At 40.6% G+C, this 27955-nt stretch overlaps 1 protein-coding gene across 8 annotated transcripts in view; it reads right to left on the reverse strand.

Annotated features, from left to right (window-relative positions):
- ARPP21 (cAMP regulated phosphoprotein 21) overlaps positions 1-27955 on the reverse strand; it is a 263033-nt gene that overhangs the window by 63302 nt on the left and 171776 nt on the right. For all 8 annotated transcript variants that reach the window (XM_014574051.3, XM_014574047.3, XM_075921806.1 and 5 more), the window contains 5 exons: positions 22029-22258; positions 12137-12367; positions 6801-6970; positions 4806-4901; positions 1319-1579 (listed from right to left, as the gene is read on the reverse strand). In XM_014574051.3, coding sequence (XP_014429537.1) covers positions 1319-1579; positions 4806-4901; positions 6801-6970; positions 12137-12367; positions 22029-22258 — 988 coding nt within the window. The remainder of the gene's footprint in view (positions 1-1318; positions 1580-4805; positions 4902-6800; positions 6971-12136; positions 12368-22028; positions 22259-27955) is intronic.

Raw genomic sequence — 27955 nt, forward strand, 5'->3', positions numbered from 1 at the left:
GAAAAGTTGTGACAGATGTGGGAACAGAATCCAGGACAGCTTGTAAGATTCTAGCTTTCTGCATATTCACGTAGATAATATAGTTTGGATGGTGGAAAAAAAAAGGGACATTATGACTTCTTTTGTAATTTACATGTGTAAACTTTTTTATATTTGGCACATAGTTACACTGTGAAAAAAAATTCTTGTAACATTTCATGCAATTATAAAAAATTCATAACACTGCCCTTTTGTAATTTTTTTGCAAATTTGAAAAATAGGCAAATTCCATGTCAAAAGAGTGAGTTTGTGATGAATATTTGAGTGCTTTTCAATGTTTTGCAAGCTCTTTATTTAGGAAATTATATATATGGCGAAAATATCTGTATAATATTTCGACTCAAACATCAAGTGCCACTGTATCTTACATGGTATGAAAAGCCCTTACTATTCTATTTTTCTGTTCTAATAATTAGTAAAATAAGGAGGCATTAACCTCCCACTGCTGTTAACAATAGCTTTATAGTCCAAATTCTTTGTTATTACGACAGTGCAGAGAAATACTAATAACTGCAGTTGTATTATCAATAAGAAGTAATGAACAAAAATAACACCAGGGTAAAATCATTCTTTGTCAGTGTGTTTAGTGGGATTTTTTTTAAACAAGTATTTTTTCTAGAGGATAAAAAACCTCTCCCCATTAATGATATTTTAGCATTTAAAGCTGCATGTTAAATGCAGTTTTCTGTAAGTTGGAATTTTTACTTTTTAAAATGTATACCTTGAAAATGGGCCAGAAAATCATCCATTCATTTTACTTCTTGACAGTAATCACTTTCTGTCTTGTGCAAGGATACCCGGGAGACATCCATGGATATTTGGTGGCGAACAGTAAAACATAATCAGTCTCCAGGAAGACAGTAAAAATTACTGATTTGTGGTGTCTAACATGTTCAAGTCAATTAAATATGATGAATGGCTACTTCTGCTAGCATGCATGTGGCTCACAGGAGAAAAGGGACACAATGTTTGTTCACCCTCCTCCTTCATATTCATGTACAGAGGCATCCTGGAGCACAGATGAATGCTCAGAAAATGATGGTGGGGGAAGGGAAGAGTTGTTGAAATCAATGAAACAACAGAAATGATGGTAACTTCCCACTGCCAAAATTAATCTGCTGCACTGTAGCTGCGAATTCCTTGAAAAGATATTCCCCGGTTACCCTCCCATCCCAGTCTATGCTGTATGTTCCCTTTACGGTGCTATACAGAAGTTTGTAGCTGTGTGCTAAAATGCATCACAAAAATTAAAATTATAACAAATAAAAATTCTACTTACCTGAGCAGGTGATGGTTGCTGCACATAGCCCTGGGGTGGTGGTGGAGGCTGTAGTACTTGTTGGGATACTGGTGGACCTGAACCCGTAAAACTTCCTGGAGGAAGCTGCTGACTTGGAGATGCCATGACATAACCAGTCTGCTGGCCAGAGGGCTGTATGATGGGTGATGGGTAGACAGGACCAGAAGGCGACTCAGGATTGTCTCCCGATGACTGACGACTTAAGCTCATCTGGCTAAATTGTGTTGTCATGTCATCTCGCTGTGGGCAAAAGTCAGTTGAAAATGGTCAACCCGGGTTTTTTTTTGGTAGTAGATATATGCGAAAATAGAAAAAGTCAGGTTCTAAGAACAGCACGAGAAGCAGGTGAAAATAAACTCAGGGTAACCAACAAAAATAAATAGCAAATAAAAATAAAACATTGAAAATTGCTAGAAAAATGCTTCTAGACTTTAAGGTATATAAAGCAATAGCAAATTCTCATTGGTTGGGATTTTTTGACCCTACCCATATTTTTAAAGAGTAGTGGACGCTACAGCTTTCAAAGGGACACTAGCACTGCTTTTCAAGATGGGTCCCGCCCACCCCTCCCCCCCAATTCTGCAAACACAGAATTCCTTAACCAAGGATACTATGATGACTACAGTTGTGATTCTATAAGGATCCCAAGGGAAATTCGATGTGATTGGGGCATCCTTGTTTTCTATGACTATCTCAGCCCATGCATCTTAACACATTATTAGGCAAAAATACATAAACTGGAGATTGAACAGTTTGCAGCTCTCAACTGCTAGTTAAAGACTTTTTAAGTCATTGGTATTAATAAACACGTAATAAAGTCCTGTCTTAGGGCCACCATCAAGATAGGGCAGGGACCAACATACCTAGTGGGCATATAAGGTGAAATCCTGGCCCCAATTAAGCCAATGGCAAAGCTTTGCTTGTGTTCAGTGGAGTCAGATTACACCCTTAAAGTGCATAATGATGTAAAAATAACAACAGGCCCTAACCTTACAGAAGGATCCATGTAAGCAGAGCTCTATGCCTGGACAGAATTCTGTTGCCTTCAATAGGACTCTATGAGGATTTAAGGTGAGATTCTAAAAGGGTATTTAGAGGCCTAAGGCCCACCGACATTTAAAAATCTGGCCCCAGATAGCTTTGCCTATATATAAGTCCAATTGTCTTAATATTTACTTGAATTCTGAAAGGAAACAGCCTGAAGAAAGATTTGTTCCATTGAGAAACAAGAATACACTATCAGTGCTTTGTACATAAGCATGCAGACTACGTTCCCCAATTGCTTGCTTGTGCCCTGTTAATGAAGGGGGGGAAACACTGTAAAGATTTTTTCCTCAAATATTCTCATGAATTTGTAAATGAATTTGCTTGGATTGGGTTTGTATCCTTACCATGATCATGTTCCAATAATCTGCTATCATAATGCTATTATTGGTAAGGCTTTTGAAAAGGAAGTGTGGATTTTTTAAATGAATACAACAGAATATTTGTTTGAAAGTTAAATTTCAAATTCACAGTCACATGTAGAAATCTCATTTAAGTCTTACACTAGAAAAAAATATCATGGGTCATTTTCTCAAAACGGTTTGCCAGGATCTGGTCACGCATGCCTAAAACCAGGCTCCTGCACCCATACTTAGATATCTGAGTTAGTTGACTGAATTTCACAAATGCTGACCATCCATATCTTTCATTGATTGGATGGCAAATAGTTTAAAACAATTTTTTAAACAATTTTTTTTTAAATATGACAATTCACAAGGAGAAAAATGAGGAATTAGCTATTATTAATCTACTTCTACCCATTTTATGAACGAGACACCATGAGGTTGATGGCCCCATACGTGTCATTGGTGCTAGCATCTGCTGTGCATAAGAACAATTTTTTCTACAGGGTTTTCAGTGCATGTGGATGTGTAGAATAGGTTGTTACTCAGCTTTTAAAGGTAGAGCTTTTCTGCTATGAATTAGAAGTATTATTTTGGCACCAAAGGCCTAGTCCATTTTGTTTCCCTCTTTTAGCACGACCAAGTGAGTGATATCTCTAGCTTGGTGATATGAGCCACAAATAAGAAAGAAAGAGAAAAAAATAATCCTCTACTGCCCATTAAAATGTCAGCTTCATTCTAGAGTAGAATAATTTTAATCTTGTAAGCATCAGGCCAGATTCAGATTCCAGAGGCATACTCTTTTTTTTCCCTCCATGTCCGTGTGCTTTTTCATGGTGCACCATATAGCACGTGCCTCAAGAGCTGCAGCTCTTTCACAAATATTCTGTTATCGAAGTGCTCAGTATGATCATGGATTAAGCCAACAAATGCAGTTAAAGTACAGGCAGTCCCCGGGTTACGTACAAGATAGGGACTGTAGGTTTGTTCTTAAGTTGAATCTGAATGCAAGTCGGAACTGGCGTCCAGATTCAGCCGCTGCTGAAACTGATCAGTTTCAACAGCGGCTGAATCTGGACGCCAGTTCTGACTTACATACAGATTCAACTTAAGAACCCCAGGCATCCCCAAGTCAGCTGCTGCTGAAACTGATCAGTGGCTGATTCCAGGAAGCCCGGGGCAGGGGCTTCCTGTAGTCAGCCACTGGTCAGTTTCAGCAGCGGCTGACTTGGGGACGCCTGGGGCAGAGCAGCTGGGGTGCTGCTGGGTTGGTCCAGTAGCGCCGCCGCTCCTCGGTGCTACTGGACCAACCCAGCAGCACCCAAGCTGCTCTGCCCCAGGCGTCCTGATTCAGCCGCTGCTGAATCTGACCAGCAGTGGCTGAATCAGGACGCCTGGGGCAGAGCAGCTGGCGTGCTGCCGGGTTGGTCCAGTAGCGCCCAGAGCGGCGCTACGGGACCAACCGGCAGCGCCCCAGCTGCTGTTCCACAGGCGTCCGGAGCAAAGCCGCAGAGCACGGGGGCAGCGGGACAGCCCAGACGCGCCGTGGCTGTCCTGCTGCCCTCGGGCTCCGCGGCTTTGCTCTGCTTTGCTCCCCGTCCCCCTGGTCTGCAGACCAGGGGGACGGGGAGCAAAGCAGAGCAAAGCCGCGGAAGCACGCGAGCAGCTGACAGCCCAGACGCGTCTGGGCTGTCCACTGCCCACGTGTTCCGCCGCTTTGCTTCCTCTCCCTGGTCTGCTGGAGACCAGGGAGAGGAAGGGCCCCGTTTGTAACTGCGGATCCGACATAAGTCGGATCCGCGTAACTCGAGGACTGCCTGTACAATGGTTTCTATAGATTCCTAATTAAATACATCACACAAGTCTTTAAATACATCACACTGCATCCATAGGAGGTTTTCCTCCAGATTTTGAGGATATAAAATGTTAAGTTATTCTGGAAGTGTTGAGTAAAAGAGAGATTTGCAAAAACCTTAACAGGAGATGCCCTACATTCCTATACACTGCTGCCAGCCATACACATGCTCACCTCAGACACATCAACAATCACCACAAAAATAAATAAAAATCTGTATTACCACAGGAAACTGCTGCGTTGGAGAGACTGGCAGGAGATGCTGGGGTGGATAAGAAACCGCTGGATATTGGACTGACTGGGAAGATGGCTGCAAAGCCTGCACAGGTTACAAAATAACATGAGACAAGAAATACAACCCTCCAAGACATAGATAATAGCAAAATACTGTTATTGCTAACTAAAGCTCCAGCAATGAAGGTGAGCCACCGTCAGGTAAAGATAATAGATCAATTACTGTGACTTTAAACTTGCATTTTGGTCCCTCCGTTATGTGATTCTTTGTTACTGTGTTCCGTTGACTAAAAGCCTTTCAAGTTCATGAGATGATTACAAAGTAACCATGATTTTGTTCAAGTATTAATGTGCTACAATGTTGAAGCAAAGTTCTGCGCATAACTTATAGAAGGAAAGCACTGCATAAGCACAAATAGGAATTTTTCTCTTAGGGTGTATCTAGACTACAGGGTTTTTTTGAAAAAACTTCACCTGTGTCTAGACTGCAGCCACGTTCTTTTGAAAGTAAATTGAAAGAACATGGCAGTTTTTTCAATCATGGTAAACCTCATTTTACGAAGAATAACGCCTCTTTTGAAAATAGGCGCAATTGAATGCAAACTGTGCTTTTTCGAAAAATCTGCTTGAGAGGCTTGTAGTCTAGATGCAGCCTTAATGACTGATTTAAAACCCAGAGTGATTCACAAGTTGAAAACCAATGACTATAAAGCTATTGTGTACGCAGTGGCTGAAAAACAACAACAAACCTGAGATTATTAAATTACTTTGGAGGAAATATTTAGGTAAAATGAATGAGTTTTAGCATTCCTCTCATTTTAGTCTCTCATTTTCATGTGTCCTACACAAGGTTAGTTCTATTCTGCCTTTTCTGCAAGGGTGGAATTTTGGGAGAGCAAAAGGGGGGGGCAGCTGTCGTGTGCTCCAGAAAGCAGCTTGTTTTTCATCCCGTTCCCTGGATGCTAAGGGAGTGAGGGTAAAGTACTTGCATTCTGTGCATGCCTCTCACATGTGGCTGGCGAGCTCCCTTCCGGTGTGAGAGGCATGCACAGAATGCAAGTACTTTTCCCTCACTCCCTTAGCATCTGTGGAACAGGATGAAAAGCAAGCCACATCCTGGAGTGCACAGCTGCTGCCCCTCTTCCCCCAACTTCCTGAAATTCTGCCCTTGCTTTTCTGTTATAAATTACTGAGAAGAGCTTAATCTTAAATCTCAATGAATACATTCTTTGTCATGTAAAAAGTCCCCTTTTACTATGAGAAAGGCTGATTACAGAGAGAGGGCTCAATTTGTGCCAATATATTATTTACACTGACTGTAATGATTAAGGCTTCCAGCACTATTATTAATAGGTTTCAATGTTGTCCTCAGTCAGATAGAAGTTATATCAAACTAACTGGGTCCAGTATTGGGCCTTTAAGGACTTTTCTTTTGTCCCACATTTGAACCTCAGCAGACTGAGAAGTAGAGAATAAAAATGTGGTAATTAAACACTCAGCAGAGCAAAATTAGGGGACCATATTAATAGTATTATTATTACATCATTTTCAGTATGTGTACACACACACACACACACCATAAACAAACTGTGAAAAGTAACTAATCTGAAGTTAGAAACAGTTAACAATATAAGCTGTGAGTATTACAAGGTACTCTGCAAAAGATCAAGGCCTTTACAAAATTACATATTGCATCTGTCTAAGAAAGAATAATTAGGGCTTTTAGTCACATTTCAATGTTTTCAAATGAAATCTAGAGATTTTTCAGACATACACAACCTCGTTTAATAATCATTTTCAAAATTACAATCTTTCTAGTCATTCTATCCACCCTGAAAATATTTGATAGCTTTTCTCTTGATAGTTATTTAAAAAAAAAAAGCCATTCTGACATTTTGTCTAGTTGCTTTTTTGAGATTATAGCTGCTCTATGGGGAAAGTGAACACACCCAATCACCCCAGCCTTGATGAAAGCTTGCCATACCTGTGTAACAAGGTGACCTGCAATTTGCTGCTGGGGTTGCTGAACTTGCTGCTGCTGTTGGGATGAAGGCTGCTGCTGAGATTGTCCCACGAGCTGGCTCCTAATTGGCTGCTGGCCACTGGGAGGGTTGTATATTGCAGGTGTACCATCAGGATTTACAAATGGTTGGCCTGAAACAACATATGCTTAATTTGCTGAATACTTTCCTGAACACAGCATCCACTAAAAGAAACTAGACAGGCACATAGTTAGAGGCAGCTCTCTTGTTTTACTAATTGATCTTCAGCAGTAAAGTGCTCCTAGCTCACAATGCCTCCAGCTAAAGCAGCTGCTATCTGTTTTTTTGCTGCTGAGCCTGTTAGCACCTGTCAGTTAATAGCACTTTAAGGTGTAACTCACCATTTTTCTTCTACCAGAAAGATTTAATGCACCTCTGTACACAGGATCCCTGCCTGAGTGGTACTTCTGACTACATGTTTGTACCTCAGTCAATATCCATACCCTTCTGCATGCAACAAGAGAATGACAACCCCAGTGGAAAGATTAGAGAGACTCCTACTGAATTCTGATCACAAAGACATTTCAGGTTTGTTCTCAGGCCACTACTAAAGATTCTTAAATACAGGAGCATACACAGACATTGAGGTGAGACCAAAAAATATATCAGCATCTGTATACACCAGAGTAGAGCACAAAATGGGACTAGACTGGTAAATTATAGATCTGCAGTGCAGCGTGCAATTACATAACTGATTGAAAGTAGAGGTGTGCATGCACTCTACAGCATTGCATGACATAAAGGAAGCTTAATTCTTAACCCCTTCATATCTGCCAGGATGCACTTATGTTTCAGTAGACTTCCCTCCTCTCCCTCCTGCCCCCTATGCATAGATGAGAGGAAGGTTATATTGACTATGCAAAGTATGTCCAGATGTTTTGGTTAGAAGCTGAAAGAAAGAAATTAATGCTGAAATTTCACCCTAGAACTAACATTGGGAATAGAGAATATTCAGGCCCAATTTGGTCTTTATGGGTACGTCTAGACTACAGGCTTTTGTCGACAAAGGCTTTGTCGACAGATATTGTCGACAAAGTTTCAGTCGACAAAGAGTGTCTATAAAGCAAGCTGCTTTGTCGACGCGAGAGTGTAGACGCAAAGGACCGTGTAGATGCAATAACACCTTCTGTCAACAGAACTCTGTTGACAAAAGGCGTTATTCCTCATAGAATGAGGTTTACTGCCATCGACAAAACTGCCGAGTTCTGTCGACATTATGTCGACAGATCTCGGTGGTAGTGTAGACACAGGTATAGTTTTGTCGACAAAACCCTGTAGTCTACACAAACCCTATGTAAACGGAAAGCAAACCATAAAATTATGTTTAATGTATTGTAGTTCAAATAGGGAAAAAATCCCTGCTAATTGAAGGTAGTTTCACAGGCCAGAAATAAGGCACTAAACTTTTGAGAACAATATTCTAAGTGACCGTAGGAGACCATTCTACAAATCCACAAGCAAAAGCCCTAAAAAAGTCTTTGAATGCAGGGGCCAAAATTTTCCCCTCGTTTATAATGAAGATTGGACTTCATTCAACGTAAGCATATTGCTGAATTAGTTGGAAGTTTTCTGTTTGCAGAAAGTCTTTTTGCCTTTTGCTTTTTATTTTCAATTTTGGGGAGAGAAAAAGCAGGAAACAACATTGTAAATAGCAAGGGCAATAAGACAGTTGTATTCCCATAAACACTTGGATTCTTGTGTGTGAAAATGTAGCGCAATTTCAGTTTTTTGCCCCTTTCTGTTTAAAATTTCAGGTAGCTAACTGAGATTTCGGAGGGAGAGGAAAATGCAGGTAAACTGTATGGATTACAGACCGGATAATGAACTATAGCAGCGTTTCCCAAACCACGGGCCACGGCCCGGTACCGGGCCTCGGGAAAAAAATACCGGGCCTCAGCATGGCTGCCAGGATGTTCCGGGCTCCCGGACTGCCCCTTCAGCGCTGGGTTCCTCAAGCCCTCAGCCAGGCTGGGCAGATGCAGCCATATGTTTCAGGCTCACAGCAGAGGCATAGTGAGGGTTACCAGGTGAGCTCTTATTGCTGGCTGTGGAGGGGGGAGGAGGGGTTGGATATGGGCCACAGGGAAGCAGGGTCAGGGCAGTGGAGGTGCCCAGTGGAGATAGGGAGGGAACTGGCCGGCAGAAGCAGGGCTGGCCAGGGGAGATCACACGAGTGGGAACCGGCTGGCGGGGGCAGTGAAGCTGGCTGGGGGAGATCACATGGCAGGGCTGGCGGGGAAGGTGGGCAGTGGGGCTGGCCAGGGGAGATCACGGGGGTGGGAACCGGCTTGAGGGGGCAGTGAGGCTGGCTGGGGCAGTGAGTCTGGCTGGGGCAGACCGCAGGGCTGGCTGGGGAACTGGTTGGCGGAAGCAGGGCTAGCGGGGAGGGTGGGCAGTGGGGCTGGCCAGGGGATCTCGCAGTGGGGAGGGGGAGAACCGGCTGGCAGAAGCAGGGCTGGCTGGGGGGGGGGGGCAGGAGCAGTGGGGCTGGGCCAGGGGAGATCGCGGGAAACCAGCTCGTGGGAGCAGCAGGGCTTGCCAGGAGAGATCAGGAGAGAATCGGCTGGCAGAGACAGCCGGGCTGGCCTGGGTGGGAGGGGAAGAATCAGCCAGCGGTGAGCAGGACAGTTCAGGGAGCACGCAAATTCTGAATAAAAATGTAAAAGCAGTGCCTTTTAAATATCCCCACTGCTGACAGTGAGGTTTAAAGGCACTACAATGTGTCAGAATGGAGAGAACCTGGTGCATTCACCATCCGGAATGAGAATATGGATAAAAAATTCCAAAGATGGTGTCAGCTTTCTGAAAATAAATGAGCCCCTTTTCAATATATGATGTGGTGGTGCAGGGTTTTATTGGATTACAGTCCATTTTTCCAATCCATATTCCCTTAACTTGCTGGTAAGAATATTGTGGGTGGCCGTATCAAAAGCTTTGCTAAAGCTGGCTCTGGGGGCTTTGGGAGGACCAAAAACACCATATTTGCATATTCGTAATTTGCTTAATGAATGTGCAAATATGCAAATGAATGTTACTAGTCCTCCGAAAGCTCATGAATGGATTTACTGGTCCCAGTGTCAAAAAGTTTGGGAACCCCTGAACTATAGAGTTTCTCACCTGAACATCACAAGACTCCCATGACTCCTGACTGAAGCAAGGCTGTTCTACATTAGGTACTTTTCTTTCACTGCCCAGCCAGTCTCTCCTAATCACACATCAATATCCAATTCTTTCCACAACCTGCTCAAGCTGTTCAAAATCCATTTATGTTTCTTACGTCCAAGTTCTGGCACACTCGGCCAGACTGAGGAGCTAATCATCTTTCAGGGAAATGTAGCCTGACTGCTCCAGGTTGCATGCTCGCCATGTGTTTCACTCAGAATGGAAAGGGACACTGACTAAACTGCTTGAAAAAGAAGAAGAAGGGCATGGAGAGCAGCAAGAGAACACTTTTGACCCCAACCATGCAGCTTGATCCCCCCAAAAGGCAGAGGGCAGGCCACAGAGAGTCATTTCATGCCTCCTCAGCCCAAGTCTATATCCACCTCATGAAATGGAAGGGAAGACATTTCCAAACACTGAAGAATTAATTATTCCTTTATCCTAGAGAGCAAGGGATGATGGAGAAGTCAAAGTGTAAAGGAACAAATCAGAAACAAAATGTTTTAAATTGTTGAAGGGATGATGCCAAAACGGGTGGCAGGAGAAGTCACAAGGAAGATGAAAATGAACTGATATAATGAGTGGAGTGGAGTGTAGGGAAAGCAAAGGTGATATTGCTGCATACAAAAACCTTTCACAAAAAAAAAAAAAAATCAGCAAACTTCTTGGGCATGAAGTGAAGAAAAAGAGCTGGAGGAAAGACGGAATACATGAGAGAGAGAATGATCATTGCTGACATCATAGAAGGTGTTGAGAAATATCTTGTAAAGTTTACAGGTTCTATTGAGAATAATCAGACTGGAGACACCAATAAGAAGTTATTAAATGAATCCCATGATAGAAATATGAACTGAACATATTTATCTGCATGTAACAAATGCTGAACTGTCTTGATGAGCCTCACATGTGATTAACTTCTAAAGTTATTATGGGAAGCTTGGTTTAATGTGATTTTTCAAGATAATGGTTTTATTAAACTTCTCAGCTCTCAGTTTCTTCTCATTATCCTGACTAAGAAAATATTTCCAGTGCTGAGGAAGAAGATTTCTGGGTTAATGTTGATTTTTATTTAACATAAAGAGAGAGACAACAAATTACATTCCTGAACTAAAAGCTCTTTAATGCTCTTCCAAGACCTTTTGAAAACAGGCATCAGTTCCCAGTATAGTGGGAAATGGTAATGCTTTGTTTGCTTTTTTAAATATTCTCTAACTAATAGAACTCAGCTAAAGGAGACAGAATGTATGCAATGCAGACTGAGAGCCAGAGAACATGTCAATCATGATCGCTGAAATGGACACAAATCACTGAGGCAACTATACAGTCCTCATCTCCCAAACCCTCTCATAATGTTTGCAGATTACTGTGGGGGAATGAGAGCAAGAAATTCCTTAGAATTCATCTCTCAACAACTCAAAAGCACACTCAAATGTTTTGGAGGTTAACAAATAGTTAGATGAACTTTTATGCCCAGTGTTTCATATTTCCTTGTTTGCTTTCATGCTGCTTCATTCCAGTTAGAAGCAGAAGTAGAGATACCAAGATACAAACATGCCTGTATGCATACAACTTTCAGCTTAAATACGCAGACCCTAGCTGACCAAATAGCTTGGGTAGGAATACAAACTCTTGGCAGCTAATTCAAACTGAGCCTCCAAATCTTGTTCTTCTGTTATCATGCTAAACTTCTATGGTGTTGGATATTGTATGTTGGTCCTTTCCAAAGTGCCCATACTCAGAGTTCCCGATCCTGGAAGATGCTGAATGCCCTCCATTGGAAGCAGCGGGAAGACAATGGGAACAGAGTACTCAGCACTCTGCAAGATTGGGACCTTAGCTGTTAGTGGAAACCAACGTGGTAAAATTATATTGACATGCTTTTTGTCTTTCTTAGCCATGGTGCAGAGCCTTTGCAAAGCCATCATATATTTGCTCACAGCTGTAAAAACATCCAAACAAATCTGATTTCCAAACCAAAGTAGATATTTCCCCACTAATAAGGCAGTGCTAGCAGCTGCTGCTTTGCAGACTGGTGACATTCTATTTTTGTATGTGATGCTGTTGGCAGTGTTTCCTAAAAAAAAAGCAACGTGAGATGGCAGAATGTCAGACTGACCTGTGTGTGGATTGAGGAGGATACTGCCAGGTGGTATCCCTGCAGCTTCAAGTGGAAGTATGATATAGCTGGTGTTGCTCGGTGCTACCTGGCCATTCATTCCATTCTCTGTATAGGAAACATTGCCTGAAGGGCTGGCTGTCACTCCAGGGACAATGGATGCACTTTGGAGAGGCTGATGTGTTCGTGACAGCGATCCTGAGGAGCCAGCGCTGCTGGAAGACTCTGAACCTGAAAGACAGAATCAAAGTTATGAAGGAAGCCAGGCCTTCCATTCAAGCTGTTTCTTTCATGTAATAAAACATTTTAAAGATGGAAAGTATTTACTATGTAATCAATCCCCTAACTCATCAGACTGCGAAGTCTCCTTATGGTATGTGCTCCAGCAAACTTAATTTTAAGCAGAACTATTGGGATTTAAACCCACCTACACAACCTCCTTCTCCCCCTCCCCTCTGAAAAGTACTTCCCTCTTTCACCAAATAATGAAAAAGAACACAGAATACATGCTATGTGATTTGCTTCACTGTCACATTTATTCATCATACATAAAAGGCATATTCTTCCCAAATGTAAAAAGTTTACAATTCCATAAGCAAAAACACAGCAATTGAATTCCCGGCCTACTAACTGGATAGGTGTATTGTTTTTCCATATTCACTGCTAGATATTTACAATATTAGCAACTTACTTGCTTTTGAACTAATAAAAAGCTTCTAGACAATGCAAATATGGTAAACCACAATCCAGTAATGCTCAAATGGCAATAGTGAAGGTGTTTTAAAATAGTCAAAGTTCTGAATAAAACTATCCAATCATCTCTGATTTTTACTTTGACAATTTTTCCAAAATTTCAATGCAACAAACTCACACAACTCCCTTCACAAATATATCTGGATCTGCAATTTTGACTTCCAAAGGGAAATAAATAAAGAATGAATTTAGGATTATATTCCATCAGTGTTTTCTTCCTATAATACTTTTACATTGAGGATCATTCATGTGGGATTAGTAACACCTTCTATAGTTTCCCTGAATCATTTTTCACTTTTGTTCTTGTTTGGGTCCATTTCTCTGTTAACAATTAGATCAGTCCAGATTTTCACTGAAACTGCAGCAGTAGTAGCAACATCGTGTAACCTGTCAAACCTTTCTGCAGTAGCTTTTGTAAATACAGGGCATCTCTGTGGAGTCCCCTGTTGTGTAAAATCTGAGTTTTCATCAAGGTCATTTTCATGCTCCTGGAAAGTTTCAACATACATAACTGAAAGCAAACAAAGAAACAACAATCTTTCTGAAGATTCCACCGACTGCCATAGGCCTGCAGGGGCACAAAACCCTCTTTTTTAAATCAGTCAGGCAATCAACCAACAAGTAACCAACAGACTAATGGAAGTTTCAGAAAAATTTCCACAATGTATTTGGAAACTGTACATCTCCAACCAAGAAAGGTTTACATAGTTTGCTGAAAATCTTCACATCAGAAATTTAGAATGTTTACTCCTGAGAAGTTGCTTCATTTTATCATTTTGCCTATAGATGCCTCCTCAGATGATGAATGTGCCATGCAAGAATTCTTCCAACTTGGAGACAATATTCTGCTCATTTCAGTTTTTCAGATGCAAATTCAATAGTAGTAAGCAGGAACATATTTTTTCTCTTAATAGAATATATAGAATTATTAGATTTTTCCCCATATATGACCAGCTACCTTGCATTAATTTCAGTGTTGGTTCTTTCTTTTAGTTCATGTTTTAGTTTTTTGCTCTTTTTTGCTCACTAGCAGTATCTCATAATGGATCTGTAATATAAAAACTGTTTAGAGGCCTCTATCAAGGACAAAGTAAATCAAGAGATTTTTGTATTATGACTAAAACATTTTAAGTAATGCCAATTGGCCCTGACATGGATTCTTTAAATTGCTCATTTTATGCTACATTGAAGGCAATATGGTTCGTGTAAAAGAAGATTATGAAGTTCAGATCTTTCTCTTTCAGATGTTCTTAAGGCATCATCACAGATTGATCTTTACCATTTTGTGAGTATTGAAGAATAAATAGAGAGTGCTCTTGAATTAAGTTGATACTAAAGAACTGCCATTAAGGCTGGAGACCTAGTTTGAAAGGGAACAAGCACTTATGTCAGTGGTTCTCAAACTTTTTGGCCCACCTGGCTCAATGCAAACTTTTCCATGGGCCATCAGTTGCTAATAGAAACTCACCATTAATTACAGAATTATGCCCCAGCTATTTTACCAGTGCTGCAGCTCAGGAGAATGGTTTAATTTAACCAGTAAAAAAGGAAATCTATTTAATAATTTAATATTAAGTGCTTTACCTTTCTCAAGTTAGTTTATCAAACATTTTAAAAAAAGTAAAATATTAATTTATGTCCAACACAAAAGAATTCATTGTGTTTTTTTTATTTATGGCATGGGTGAGGAAACATTTTTGGATTGGCAGCCACAGACCCACAGACAAATCAGTTGGGGACCACACCTGTGAGAAGCAACCCCCCACACAACCCTCACTGTTATGGCACCCAACTGAGATACCTCACTTCTCTGGTGCTCCAGCGACATGGGGTGAGGGGGAGGGACAGGGAGTCTCATGGGCCAGATTTACTCTTCTGGAGTTTTGAGGTTAGTGGATTTTGTGGATCCCCCTCAGGCTCGGGGGTGGTGACAAAAGTGAGGGGTTCAGTGTGCAGGACAGAGCTGCCAGTGAGTGGGATAGGGAAAGGGGACACAGGATTGGGGTGGGAGGTGGGGTGTAAGATCTGGGCAGGAGGTGAGGTGTAGGAGCAGGCTGGAAGTAGGGTGTCTGGCCAGGGGGCAGGTGATAAGAAGAAGGGAAGGTGCAGTCTTGGGTCAGGAGGGAGGGTGTAGAAGCAGGGTGGGGACAGGGTGTCTGGCCAGGAAGCAAGGCATAGGAACAAGCTGGAGGGGAGGTGTCTGGCCAGTGAGAAGGGTACAGGAGCGGATTGTGGCTGTGGGGTCAGGAGCCTGGTAGGGTGCGGACACTTACTTGCTTTTGTGCCCCGCACTACACCCAGGCACCATGTCTCAGGCACAGTCTCCTGCTACTCCTGTTGGCCAGATTCTGGCCAAAGGGAGTAACAGGGAAAGCCTCCAGGCAGTTGTACATTGACCCAGAGTTTCCTGGAGAGCTGCTGCTTCTGGATCAGCATTTCCCCTCCCCTCCCCCGAGGCGGATCGAAGGCTCAGGACTCCTCCCCTCCCAGAAGGAAGCCAGTGCTGGTGCTTAAACCTCATGGGGATGTGGGGAGAGGCCAAAGGCTGGAGCACCAGCGCAGGGTTCCTCCTGTGGAGAGGGGAAGGGACAGTAGAAGGGGGGCAAGTGGAGCTCAAGCTGCAGACCACCAGGAAGGCAGCCATGGACCATAAGTGGTCCATAGATAGGGTTGCCAGGTGTCCAGTTTTCACCCGGACAGTCTAGTAATTGCGTCTTCTGTCAGGTAAAAAAAACCAGAAAATACTCGACATGTAAAATGTCCAGTATTTTCTGTTTTTCTCGGACAGAAGGCCACCGGGGACATTTTCCCCTGCTGCATCTGGTGGGGAGTGGTCAACATGTTTGGTCCCCCATTCCTCCCCCCCCCCTTTTTTCCCTCAACCAATTTTTTTCCCTGCCATGTTCAGGATTTTTTGTGAAAGTATCTGGCAACCCTATCAGTAGACCGCAGTTTAAGCGCCACTGATTTATGATTTCATGACTGCTACATTTCAGTTAGGGTGATGGTATTTAAACTGGCTCACTAGCAGGATCATCAGTGATCTACTCTTCTACATCAATAGGCAGTTTTCATTCATTTGCACAATTGAACTTGAAGAAACAAAAAAAATTTCTGAAACTTTGGAAAAAATTTCTGAAACTCTGGAACCATTCCATATTTTTGCTTAACAACTCTTGAGCATGTTTATATGATTCTTTTGAGTAGTTATCTATTTTGATTATTTCATCACTATTACAACTTATTTCCTACCATTTTGTTCAACTCTAGCCATTCTGTCTCAGTTAAATTCAAACACTTATGTCTGGTAGCATATACAAATCATTTCCCTTTTGCTGTATTGATCAGCAGCTTTTACATGTACTATAGTTAGAATGAAAAAAAAAATCAGCATTCTGAAGACTGGAAAAGAAAGACTTGCTAGCTTTAGATGGAATCATTATCAGATCTGCCCATTTTCCAGAAATTTTGAGATTCTAGCAAACCAGACATTACCTATCCACACGCTCACCTATCACCCTGTCTTTCATAGCCAATAGCCATTGATTCTTTCCATTAGCGGTACCTCTCTTGCTGATTAGTGACTCCACCTTTTTATAATTCTCCTTTATGCTTTTTGATAGTTCTAAAATGTTTAAGGTTTCATAATAAGAATAACAAGAACCTAGACATTCCCATCCCTTCCTTATTACAATACACTTGTATGAATTATATACTAACTACCCCACAATGATAGTGAAGTTCAAACAGTGATGGTAATGGGGAAGAAACAGGAATAACAACTAGTGGTTTCTTTGTGGCGGGGTGGGGTGGAGGAGAGGGGAGTGGGAGGTCTGAAGAGAAGACCCACAAAACAAGGCTCCCCTCACTTTCCTTGAGTGACTATTTCACGGTCCATTTGATCTTGCTATTTGAACTCCCCTAAATGCTCAACTTAAATTCACCTTTGCTTGGTTTAATCTTTATTCCTAAATTCACCTCTTGGACAAGCCTAATTAAATCTACCTTTTTGTTGTTTACATCCTTCAAAGGTATCTCTATAAACAGTGAAAAATACTCCCTTCCTTACCAGCTGGCCCATATAATTATCCACTCATTGCTTGCCCTAAGGGGCCAATTTCTCAGCAGTGACACACTGTTCATCATTTTTGTAAGTACCATCCTCTTAGATGCCGTTTCACAGCACCAGAAAAGTTGATATGCTAGTTTTAAAATCTGTTCCACCTAGCCATCATTCATCTTTATATTGCTTTTATCACTTTGGTATTCAAGTGCTGCTGCAAAGTGATACCTGTCCACAGCTGGCATTTCTGGAAAGAGGAATGATGTTTTAGCATGGTAGGCTTAGGAGGTACCCACACATTGCATTCTCAAGTTTATTAGGAGAAACATTTTCCACATCATCTTGACTGAATCATAAAGGAGCAGAAAACTGGTTAAAAAACCAGGCCACTCAATCATAATTTACAGGATTCTTTATCTAAAAGATTAATACTTTTAAATGCCTGCAGTATAGATTGCATTTGCCCCACAGAACCTGAAAAAGAGCACTTAACCTGAACTAAATCTTTGACCCTAGTTATAACAGTAGCTCCAATGAAGTTTGTTGGCACTACTGATTTATTCATATGTAACTGTGCTTAAAATACAGCCAACTGTTTGTAACTTTGCAGGTGAGGGGAGAATAGTTTTCAACCAGTGTTTATCCTGTACTCTTGTAAAAAGGAAAATTTGTACCATAAAGAAGGAAGATAAAGATATATTGTTTGTGTGTTCCTATTAATAGCCAATCTTTACATAAATAATATGTTACGTACGTATAAATATACATAGAATGCATGTTTTTTCTTTTATTATGACAAAAATGATTGTAAACAGCAAGGGAAAAGGTTGTCATCCAACTAATAGCCATATTTTGCTGTCATGAAAGTGATCAGGAGCTGAATATCCATGAGACACACATCCACATGCAAGGATATCCATTTCACCACAAATAGGCATGCTGAAACAAATCTGAAAAAGAGGACTTTTATGTTACCGACATCTAAAACACCTGAAGATGTGGATGTCACAAATTACAGGAACGTGACTTGAGTAATTTGTTGAACTATTATCTCTCCCTCCAACAATTATTAGATGAATAGTTCTAATAATGCAGCTGTCTACATACCTTAATGTGTGGCATATCATAATATATAGGCAACAAGTAACATGATATTTGAACATACAAAGTGTGCTTTTGAATTAAAATGGATTCTTTTAGTAAGCTTCACAAGTACAGTATGCAATAAATAGTAAAAAAAGGAAAGACAGCATAGGATGGATATAGAGCAGCTCATTTCATTCTGAGAGTACAGCATCATAATTTCTCTGCTGACCTTTTGTTTTTTGTAACTGAACACAAAGGTGTGTTCTACGTCCTACATAAGGTGGGACCAGATGGCTGAAGTGATACAGAAAAGACAGAGTAAAAAAAGAGGCCAAAAGGGACCACCAGATCTTGTAGATAGACTCCTATACATCACTAAACATCTCCCAGCCACCTTTTCTCCAAGGCAATAACCAGAAATTAGACCAATAAGGACAGTAATCTATTGTGTTGGCTGGTACCGTATTATTGAATATTTTCCTCAAATTATCTCTGAGCATACACTGGGTTTAATTAAAATTTTGTTCTTTTTCCAAATGACATTATTCGGTTGATAACACCGCTATGGCATCAGGATGATTGTCAGGTGTTTGTAGTCTTGCTTAATGGTTACCAATCCTTTAATCTTTTATCTTTTTAGGTGATGATGAATCATGTGACCTATGGTTGAATGTAAGCTGGTTTCTTGTATATTGTACATAAGTGCAAATGTGTTAACTGCATTATTTGTCTCTAATCTCAATAGAAACCCATAAAAAAAAGCCTTGCATGTCTGCTGAAAGATGGCATTTAGCTGTTACCTCCAGGAGACTTCCGTGCCACAGCACAATGCAGAATAATGTAGAATTCCCTACCTCCCCTGCAGAATTTTTGGCCATTACTAGGACCAGGGGAGCCCAGACTGCAGTGAGCCGTGCACCTAGCTTGGCAGCGCTGAAGGTTGCAAGCTCTTTGATCTTTATTCTTCATGGGAAGGGAGTGAGTCTGGGAGATCCAGCCAGCTCTGGCAAAGGATGAGAAAGGGCAGGGCCACATCACACTATTTCCCCCCGGTTGGACGGTAAAGGCTGAGAGAGGGATGGAGAGAGCTGATGCCTGTGGGCTGCCCCATGGCTAGACTGTGTGCGCGCAAAGTGTCTGGTCTGGAACTGCCCTGTGGCTGAGCTCTGTAGGGAGGTGGGTGCTGGTGTCTGGGGGCTGCACTGCAGCTGGGCTCTGAGGGAGAAGCAGGGTATGGGTGTCTAGGCTCTGGGAGGTGTCTGCAACTGGGCTCTGGTAGGATAGGAGCAGAGCGGTCTAGGCTCTGGAGACCCCACAATGCTCCCACAGGTGCTCCCCAACTGGAAATGGATTGTGTTAGGGGTTTCTTTAACTCTCTACTCTGGGGCAATCTTTTTTGCTGTTGTGTGTATTGTTGACATACTTGGACAAGTATTATGAAATGAATTATCAAAATTGAAACTGGAGTTTATTTTGACAAATAAAATATGCAGAATTTTAAAATATTGTGTGTAGAATGCTTAATTTTTTGGTGAAAGAATATTGCAGTACTAGTAATATTCTCTATAAATTGCTTACAGAATGCTGAAAATGTCAAGGTGAATATCACAACTTCAGAATGGTAAAAGTAAAGGTTTGACCGGCTAGTCAGTATGTAAATAGTGTATGGAGGCACTGACTGTTTCATGAATCCACATAGTGTCCTCTGGAGGGGAGAGAGCAATATATTAAAGAGTATTTTTCCAGTTTTTTAGAATGGTCAGTCTCAGCTATTATATTGCCATAAAATAACACTTCAGTGATAACATCTGAATCTGTTTCTTTCCCTAGCCCTATTTCCCCTGACACCTCCAGGGTGACTGACAGCTTCACTTTATATCCTAGTTTTGAAAGTGTGAGTCTGTTTTGACATCCAGTATTGCTCTTTTCTTCCCTCCCCTTTTTATGTAGTTTCTTTTCCCTTTCCTGTGGCTTGACAAGCTTTCAAATTGAAACACTTAATTTTTTTTTAAAACCTCAACACCTCCAAAGCAGTTACAATACCTAATCACTTGGCAAAGAACATAGTATTTTAACATTACTATAGTGGTTTTTAATACATTATAAGCACTGTCCTTTGAAAAGTGGGGAGTTAGTGAGTATATAGTGCAGATATATCTGAAATTATTAGAATTCTTAAGGGATTTTGTTTTTGTAAAGTGCATCATTTGATATGATTGATTTCAGCACTATAAAAACAATTTAAATTGTTAAATCTTTTGCAGGTCGCATGCGTCCAAATGCACAAGACTGAATTTCCCTGATTGTTCAAGTGGTTTGTGTCTCTGCAGTGTCTGCTGAGGAGAAATGCAGTCAATAAAAAACTGCACTACAGATTATACTGAGCTGTTATGCCTTTCCATTAACTTATGCATATTGGGCTCAATTCGAATAAAATGCAAAAATCTACTGAAGCCTTGGATCTATGACAATTCTTACCAGCTGAGAATCAGGCTCAAACATATTGTGTGTAGCACTGTTCAATGCACTTATCATTCATACAGACTGAGAATGTGGGGAGTATTTTCAAAGTCATTTAAGTACTACTGAAGTCATATAACTACCATAGATGCTAACTACATGACTATATAAAGCCAGATACAATCTAGACATGCATGACTATATTGGGCCAGATTCTGAGGTCTTAACACAGATTACATTAAATTCTTAATTCAGTGGGATTTCACCTAGATGAGGACAGAGAAAAACTGAACAAAGAGCTCAGGATTTGGCTCATAAAAACAAAAACAAGCAAACAAACAAGCAAACAAGCAAACAAACAAACAACCCTATAGCCTTCACCTACCACAGGCTTTAAAAGACATCGGAAACTAGGACCTTATAAAAGTTTGTTTCAGGCTCCCATTCAGCTTCGTGACCAGCAAGTTATAAAAGAGCTAGTGATGTTTTTTGAAAATGGGCAAGTATGCAGACATGGCCAAAACTCTTTGGTACACTTGGACTTGAAAAATGTTAAAATGTCCAATGCTCAGCTCAGCTTTTTGACAGATCTTCACTGTGCTCCTGAACACAAAGCTTGAAGTGCTGCAAATAATATGGCACAACCTCAGGGGAGATAAATGGTATTTGGCTAACTGAGGTTTGATGAATTGGGGTTAATTAACTTAATGTCTGACAAGTACTTTGAAGCTAAAAAGCACTAAGAGCTAAGTATTGATTATCATTGGGATTGTACTGTATTTATCAAATGACCAAAACTGAGGAAGGAATCTGATGGGCTCATTATTTATTTTACACAATTATACAAAAATATAAAGCACATAAAAGAGTTAAATGGCAGGGTTAGGAGTCATATAGATCAGTGCACCAGGATTCTCCCTTGTATCCATGAACGGTAAACACAAAAACACAAACTGCCATTTCATTTAATTGGAGCTACAATATAAAATGGAAAGACTTCAGAATCCAAAATTTGCATTAGCTTCCTTTACACTGTTTGATTCAACCTTAGCAAGGCAGACTGGCAACTGACTATCTGCAGAAGCTCCGCTGTGAGAGGCAGATGGCCACTTCAGAAGTCTGCGTTTCAGAAAAAGGGACTTTGGATTTTTGAGGGGAGACAAATTTTACAACATTCAATTCTCTGTGCAATAAAAAAAAAGTGTTTTGTCAGAAAAAACAATCTTCGCAGCCACCATCATGCAATTGCATACAACATTCAAGAAAAAAAAAACAAAAAAAGTGTTGTCATGAAAAACAATGAATACACAAATCCACTTTGCATAAATTTCTCACCCCCAAAAATCAGGATTTGTTATTCACATTTTAAAATTAAACACTGTCAACCCAGTTACAATATTCAGACATGCACACATATGGAGCAATAGCGTAAGTACATACTCCACTTGCAATTCTTAATACAGAATGGCTGCAGAGAAACACAATCATACTCATTTTTCTTGGCAGACACAAAAGAACAGTAGTAACTACCTGTTTTAGACAGTTTGCCGGTACTCCTGTTACTTGATGAGCTATCTCCTCTTGTCAAAACAGTTATTCCACCAAAACTTGCTGTCTTTGTTATGGCTGGCTTCAAATTGCGATTGGAACTGTCTGAGTCCGTGCTGCTCCATGGCCTCTGGTGGTCTGTCCATTTCATTTCGTTTTCTGTACTGCTTTGCCGGCTGCCAGATGCCTTCCCTGTGCTATCTCTGTTACCCCTAGAGCACCATCCGAAAAATAAAAATGTTTAAAAAGGAGAAAAACATTGGACAAATTCCGCTCTGTGTCACAATAGTGTAGCACTGGAATAAATCCACTGAAATCAATGGAATTGTAAATCCAGAATCATTCTAATTGAAAATAGAACCTGGCCTAATGCTCACACATATTCAGCATATAACACCTGCCATATCTTTCTTTATATATAACACTTATCACTGTTAATATACTCACACACACACACACACATCATCATATGAGTGAGAGAAAGCGAGTGTCCGCTTTTCCAGGTATCACACATCAGAAGAATTACATAGGCATCTGACAAATGTTTTACATTAAAAAAGAACTACGGTAGCTTTCTTTGTTGACTCTGAATTGCTGCTGAAAAAATGAAGGTCTTATATCATATTTAGAGATTTAGCAGCTCAATACCAATTGTAAGTAATGTAAATGAAAAAATAAAAAGAAAATTTACAAAAGCTGCAATATATAAACATTTAAACAATACAATCTTTTGGATTCAAACTCTAGGAAAATCTCTTTTCAGTTCTGCAATATTCTGCTCTCTCTGCATGTGCAGAATTCTCATTAACAGCAACAGGATTTCCATATTACTGCGGACTTTAAGACTGCACCATGCAGGTGTGAAAAGATATTGCTCGGTAGGACCTGTATGGAAAAATGGCATACTATAAACACGTTTCTTTTAAAATCCTTCCTGATGCTGTAAGTTGCTGATTATGCTCAGCTTATAACTTCATGGGAACCAAGGTTATTTGCCATGTTGAAGGAAATATTTGGCAACTTATAGGATCTGGATTTTGTTGTCTAAAAAGCGACAGTTCTGGGCTACAGTTTAACCATGGCAGTGAGTGTAGCTGACCACATGCCCTCCTCTCTGGCAAGTTGGAATATAAATAGTAACCAGTGATTAATTTGTGCCAGGGCAAGGATCCACTAGTGACAGGGTATATATCAGCAGTAACCACACTGCTTCATGATATTTCAGAAGACTTCAGGGATGCTAATGGAGAAGAATGTTCAAATGATTTTTCTAGAGACTCTTTGAATCTCACGAAGAAAGAAGACAGGAGACAAAAGATCCTGCAACTGAACTGCTGGCTTAAATGGTATACGGTAGAGAGTTCTGCTCTTGTGGAACATTGGCCCACTTTTTATGGGGACAAAGGAGTGTACAGTTTTGATGGCTATCAGCAGCAGAAAACAAAACTCAATAAGCATGACTTAGATGTGTAACTGAAATCTGGTGGGAAGATCTGCATGATTGGAATGTTAAAAGCACTGGTTATAATCTATTTAAGAAGGATCATATGAGCAAAAGGGGTACGGGAATGGCACTACGTCAAAATGGCATTATTTACTTCCAAGTTACTGACAACTCAGAAACAATCAATCTGGAATGCTTAGAGATCAACATTCTAACAGATGCTTCAGGGGGTAGTCGAGTTAAGTCTGTACAGGATAAACTTGAAAAACAAGTGATCTGGTAGCATGTTTTGTTAGTCTATAAAGTGCTACCAGACCATTTGTTGTTTTTTAAGTTTATTCTAACAGATAATATTCATTAGTTGGTGTCTGCTACACACCATCAAATCAGACTAGCGAGCAGGAATCCCAACAATAATTTGTATCCATTACTGTATGGAAAGATAGAATGTCAATAATAATGCAAAAATGCTGCATGTACATGGGGGGACTTTAATTTGAGTGAGGTATGGTGGAGATCTTAGACTACCAGTACTAAAATATTCTTGGAATTTCTAAATTTTACAGATAATCATTTCTTCACTCAAAGAATTGCATCCAAATGGGGGAATCATCATCATCATCTTGACAGATAAAGAGTAATTGATCACAAAATTAGTGATAATTTAGGTACAAATAATCCTGACTTGATTACATTTATAAGTACAAAGAAAATGCACTCCAACCCCATTATATATATGAATTCACTGCGATAGGACTGTGATAGCAGCTATAACATATAAACACTCAATATACAGAGAAGCTGATAGCAATGAATATAAACCAGAAGATAGGAATATTAGAAAACTGACAAAGGAAGTGAAAGGACATAAATAGAAATCTATGGCCAGCAGAATTAAGGACACTAAAAGGTAGGTTCTTTTAAGTACATTAGAAGCAAAAGGAATCCCAACAATGATTTTTATCCATTATTGGATGGAATGATAAAATGTCAATAATAATGAAAGAAAGGTAGATTTTTACAATAAATATTCCTGTTCTGTATTTGGAAAAAAGCAAGAGGATATGGTTCTATCATGCAATGAGGACACTATACTTTCCTTTCCAGTAGTAAATAAGGAAGATGTTACACAGCAGCTACAAATGCTAAACATTTTAAACGTGCATCTTGATAACTTGTATTGAAGGATTTTGAAAGACCTGGCTAAAATGTTCTCTGAAGCATTAATGTTGATGTTCAATAAGTCTTGGAAGATTGTACAAATTTCAGAAGACTACAACAAAGCTAATGTTGTGCCAATATTTAAAAAGAATAAATGGGATGACATAAGTAATTATAGGCCTGTCGGCCTGACAGTGATCTCTAGAAAAATGGTGAACTAACTAATATGGCACATGATTAAAAAAGAATTAAAGGAGGGTCATATAATTAAAGCTAATCAACTTGTGTTTTGGAAAAAATCTTATCAGACTAACAATATCTTTTTTGATGAGATTACAAGTTTAGTTCATAAAAGATAAAGTGTTTGATGTCATAGATTTAGATATCTGTAAGGCTTTGATTTGGTATCACATGACACTGATTAAGAAACTAGAAAGATATAATATTAACACGATGCATAGCCAAGTAGATTAATAACTGGCTAAAATTGGTATTGACAAAGTTTGCAGATAACAGAATATTGGTGAGGGAGGAGATACAGAATGATCTGGATTGGTAAACTGGGCGCAACTGGTAATATTTACAGGATGGGAGATTCTACTCTGAGAAGAAGTGACTCTGGAAAGGGTTATGGTCAAAATGGACAATGTCATTTTTGGACTTTTAAATTGGGCAATATTGAGTAAAAGTAGGGAAGGTATATTACTTTTGTATTCGATATGTACTGGTGCAAGCAGTACTGGAATACCCTGTGCAGTTATGGTAGCCACAATTCAAGGAGGATATTGATAAAATGAAGAGAATTCAAAGAAGAGTCACAAGAACAATTAAAAGATTGAAAGGCATGCCATATAGCAACAGATTCATGGAGCTGAATCTGTTCAGCTTAACACAGAAAAGATTAAGGAGTGACTTTCTATAAATACCTACATGAGGTGAAGAAGTTTGATAATAGAGGGCTAAGATAAATTATAACAAGATCCAGTGGCTGGAAGTTGAAGCTTGACATATTTAGACTGGAAATAAGGCATACATTTTTAACAGTGAGGATAGTTAATCATTTTGCAATAATTTACCAAGGGCTGTGATGGATTGTCCATCGTAGGAACATTTTAAATCAAGACTGAAGGTAGCAGGGTCTCCCTCTGACAGGTGATCCTGACTGGATTGGCCAGGAAGCAATCAAGCACTGGCACTTCAGTTGCCCCTCCACCCAATGTCCTGCCCTCTGCCTTGAAGCTGCCCCCCAAGAGCCTCCTGCTTGCTGTGCAGGGTGTGGAAGGGAGAAGTGGGGGTGCTGATATCAAGGTGTTCCTGCTCCCACTCCTGTACCCCAACTCCACATAGAGAGAAGGGGAAGGAGGGAGCTTGGCAATGCTAATCTTTGTCTCACACACACACACACACACACACACACACACACACACACACACACACACACACACACACACACACACACACAGTGTATGTGTCTGTTATTCTCACACATACGCACTGTCCTTCACTCTCCTCCTAACCCAACATACATGGAGGGTTGTTACTTCTTTTACAGCTTGCAAAGTGCTTTAGTTTTGGTTTTTGACTGCTCTGTGCATTTCAAAATTTTCATGTCTCTCTTACGCTTAAATTTAATTCTTTGAGTAATGAGTTCTAAAATGCCTAACCCGTCATGGCTGGAGTCATTATCCTGATGGTAACTGCTGTTCCTGGAAGTGGCTGGAATCTCCCTGCGGCCCCTGACAGAAGCACAGCTGAGGGTCTCCATATGCTGTCTTTGCCTGCAGCCACCACTCCTGCAGCTCCCATTGGTCAATAATGGGGAATAATGGGAAACCATGGCCAGAGGCTGCACCCTGAACCCTGTCCCAGCCCTGAACCACCTCCTGCACCCAACCTCCTGCCTCAGACGTGAGTCTCCCTGCACCCAAACTCCTTCCCAGAGCTTGCACCTTTAAATTCCTCCTGGATCCCAAACCCTTGCCCTTGGTTGAGGCTGGAGCTCCTCCTACATGCCGAACCCTTTAGGCCAAGACCAGAGCCTGTGCTTCAACTCCTTACCCCAGCCTGTGAAAGCGATTGAAGATGGGGGAAGACGGGGGATGGAGTGAGTAGGGTGAAGCCTTGGAGAAGGAGTGGAGCAGGGGCAGGACCTCAAAGCAGAGACAAGAAGGAAGCAGGGCAAGAGTATTTGGGTTTGAGGTAGATCTTACATTGCACTTAGATTGAAAATGTGATCTTATGGTTAAAAAGGTTGGAGACCACTGCATAACAGTCCCAGCATAGCTGCCTACCACCCCAACCACAGTTAAACACCTCTTAGGGTATGTCTACACAGCAGTGTTATTTTGGAATAACTGACGTTATTCTGAAATAACAGAGTGCATCTATACTACAAGCCTTTATTTCAAAATAATGTTGAGCTGGACGACTTCTTACTCTGACTCCTATAACCCTCATTTCACATGGAGTAAGGGAAGTTGGAGGAAGGGTGTTCTTCCTTCGACTTCCTGTTGAGTAGAAAGCGCCAAAAGCCTAGTTAAGCTATTTCGACTTAAGCTATGCAATTGACGTAGCTGAAGTTGTGTAGCTTAATTTTCCTTTAGCCCTGCTGTGTAGACATGCCTTTAAAGACCATCTTCTGTCATGCTGCTTACAGTGAATTGCTATATGTTGCTCCCTTTTCCCTCTCCATCTGCCTGTCCAATCTTTGACTGTGAACATCTTGGAGTAGGAACTGCCCATTCTTGAATGGCTAAAAAGCATCTTGCACATGGTAGTTGCTAGCATAAACAAAAACAATAATTCCAAGTATACAGCAAACTGAGAGTAGAAGGCTGAGGGCAGAATTTGGATTATTATGAGTAGTTTACAAACTGCCTGCAAATGAAAAAACAAAATGCTTTTCCCAGCTGTGTAAAAACCAAAGTAAAACTGCCCACATATACATTTTTGCAAGTGTCTGACTAGATTTTTTTTAAAATGTGATATTTTGCCATGTCACAACATTTTGCATAAATGAAAAGCCCAGGATGTGTGGGTTGAATCTGCTTCCAGCAAAAACAGGTTCTCTTTTTCATTTAGAGAACCGGAGAGGTATGTCATTATGGAGTTAACGAACTGATATTAAACATCCAGACAAGCTTAATGTATTGCTTGGCCTTCATTAGAGTCTTACTAAGATTTGATCAGCAGTATTTAGTATCAATTTTGGGGAGAGCAAACAAATAACAAGAGCACAGTAGAAAGACCACAAATGTGATAACACTTAAAAAGAAACAGAAAAGGTTTCCAAAGAAAAAAGTTT

This window comes from Pelodiscus sinensis, chromosome 2, assembly GCF_049634645.1.
Source record: "Pelodiscus sinensis isolate JC-2024 chromosome 2, ASM4963464v1, whole genome shotgun sequence".
NCBI lineage: Eukaryota > Metazoa > Chordata > Testudines > Trionychidae > Pelodiscus > Pelodiscus sinensis.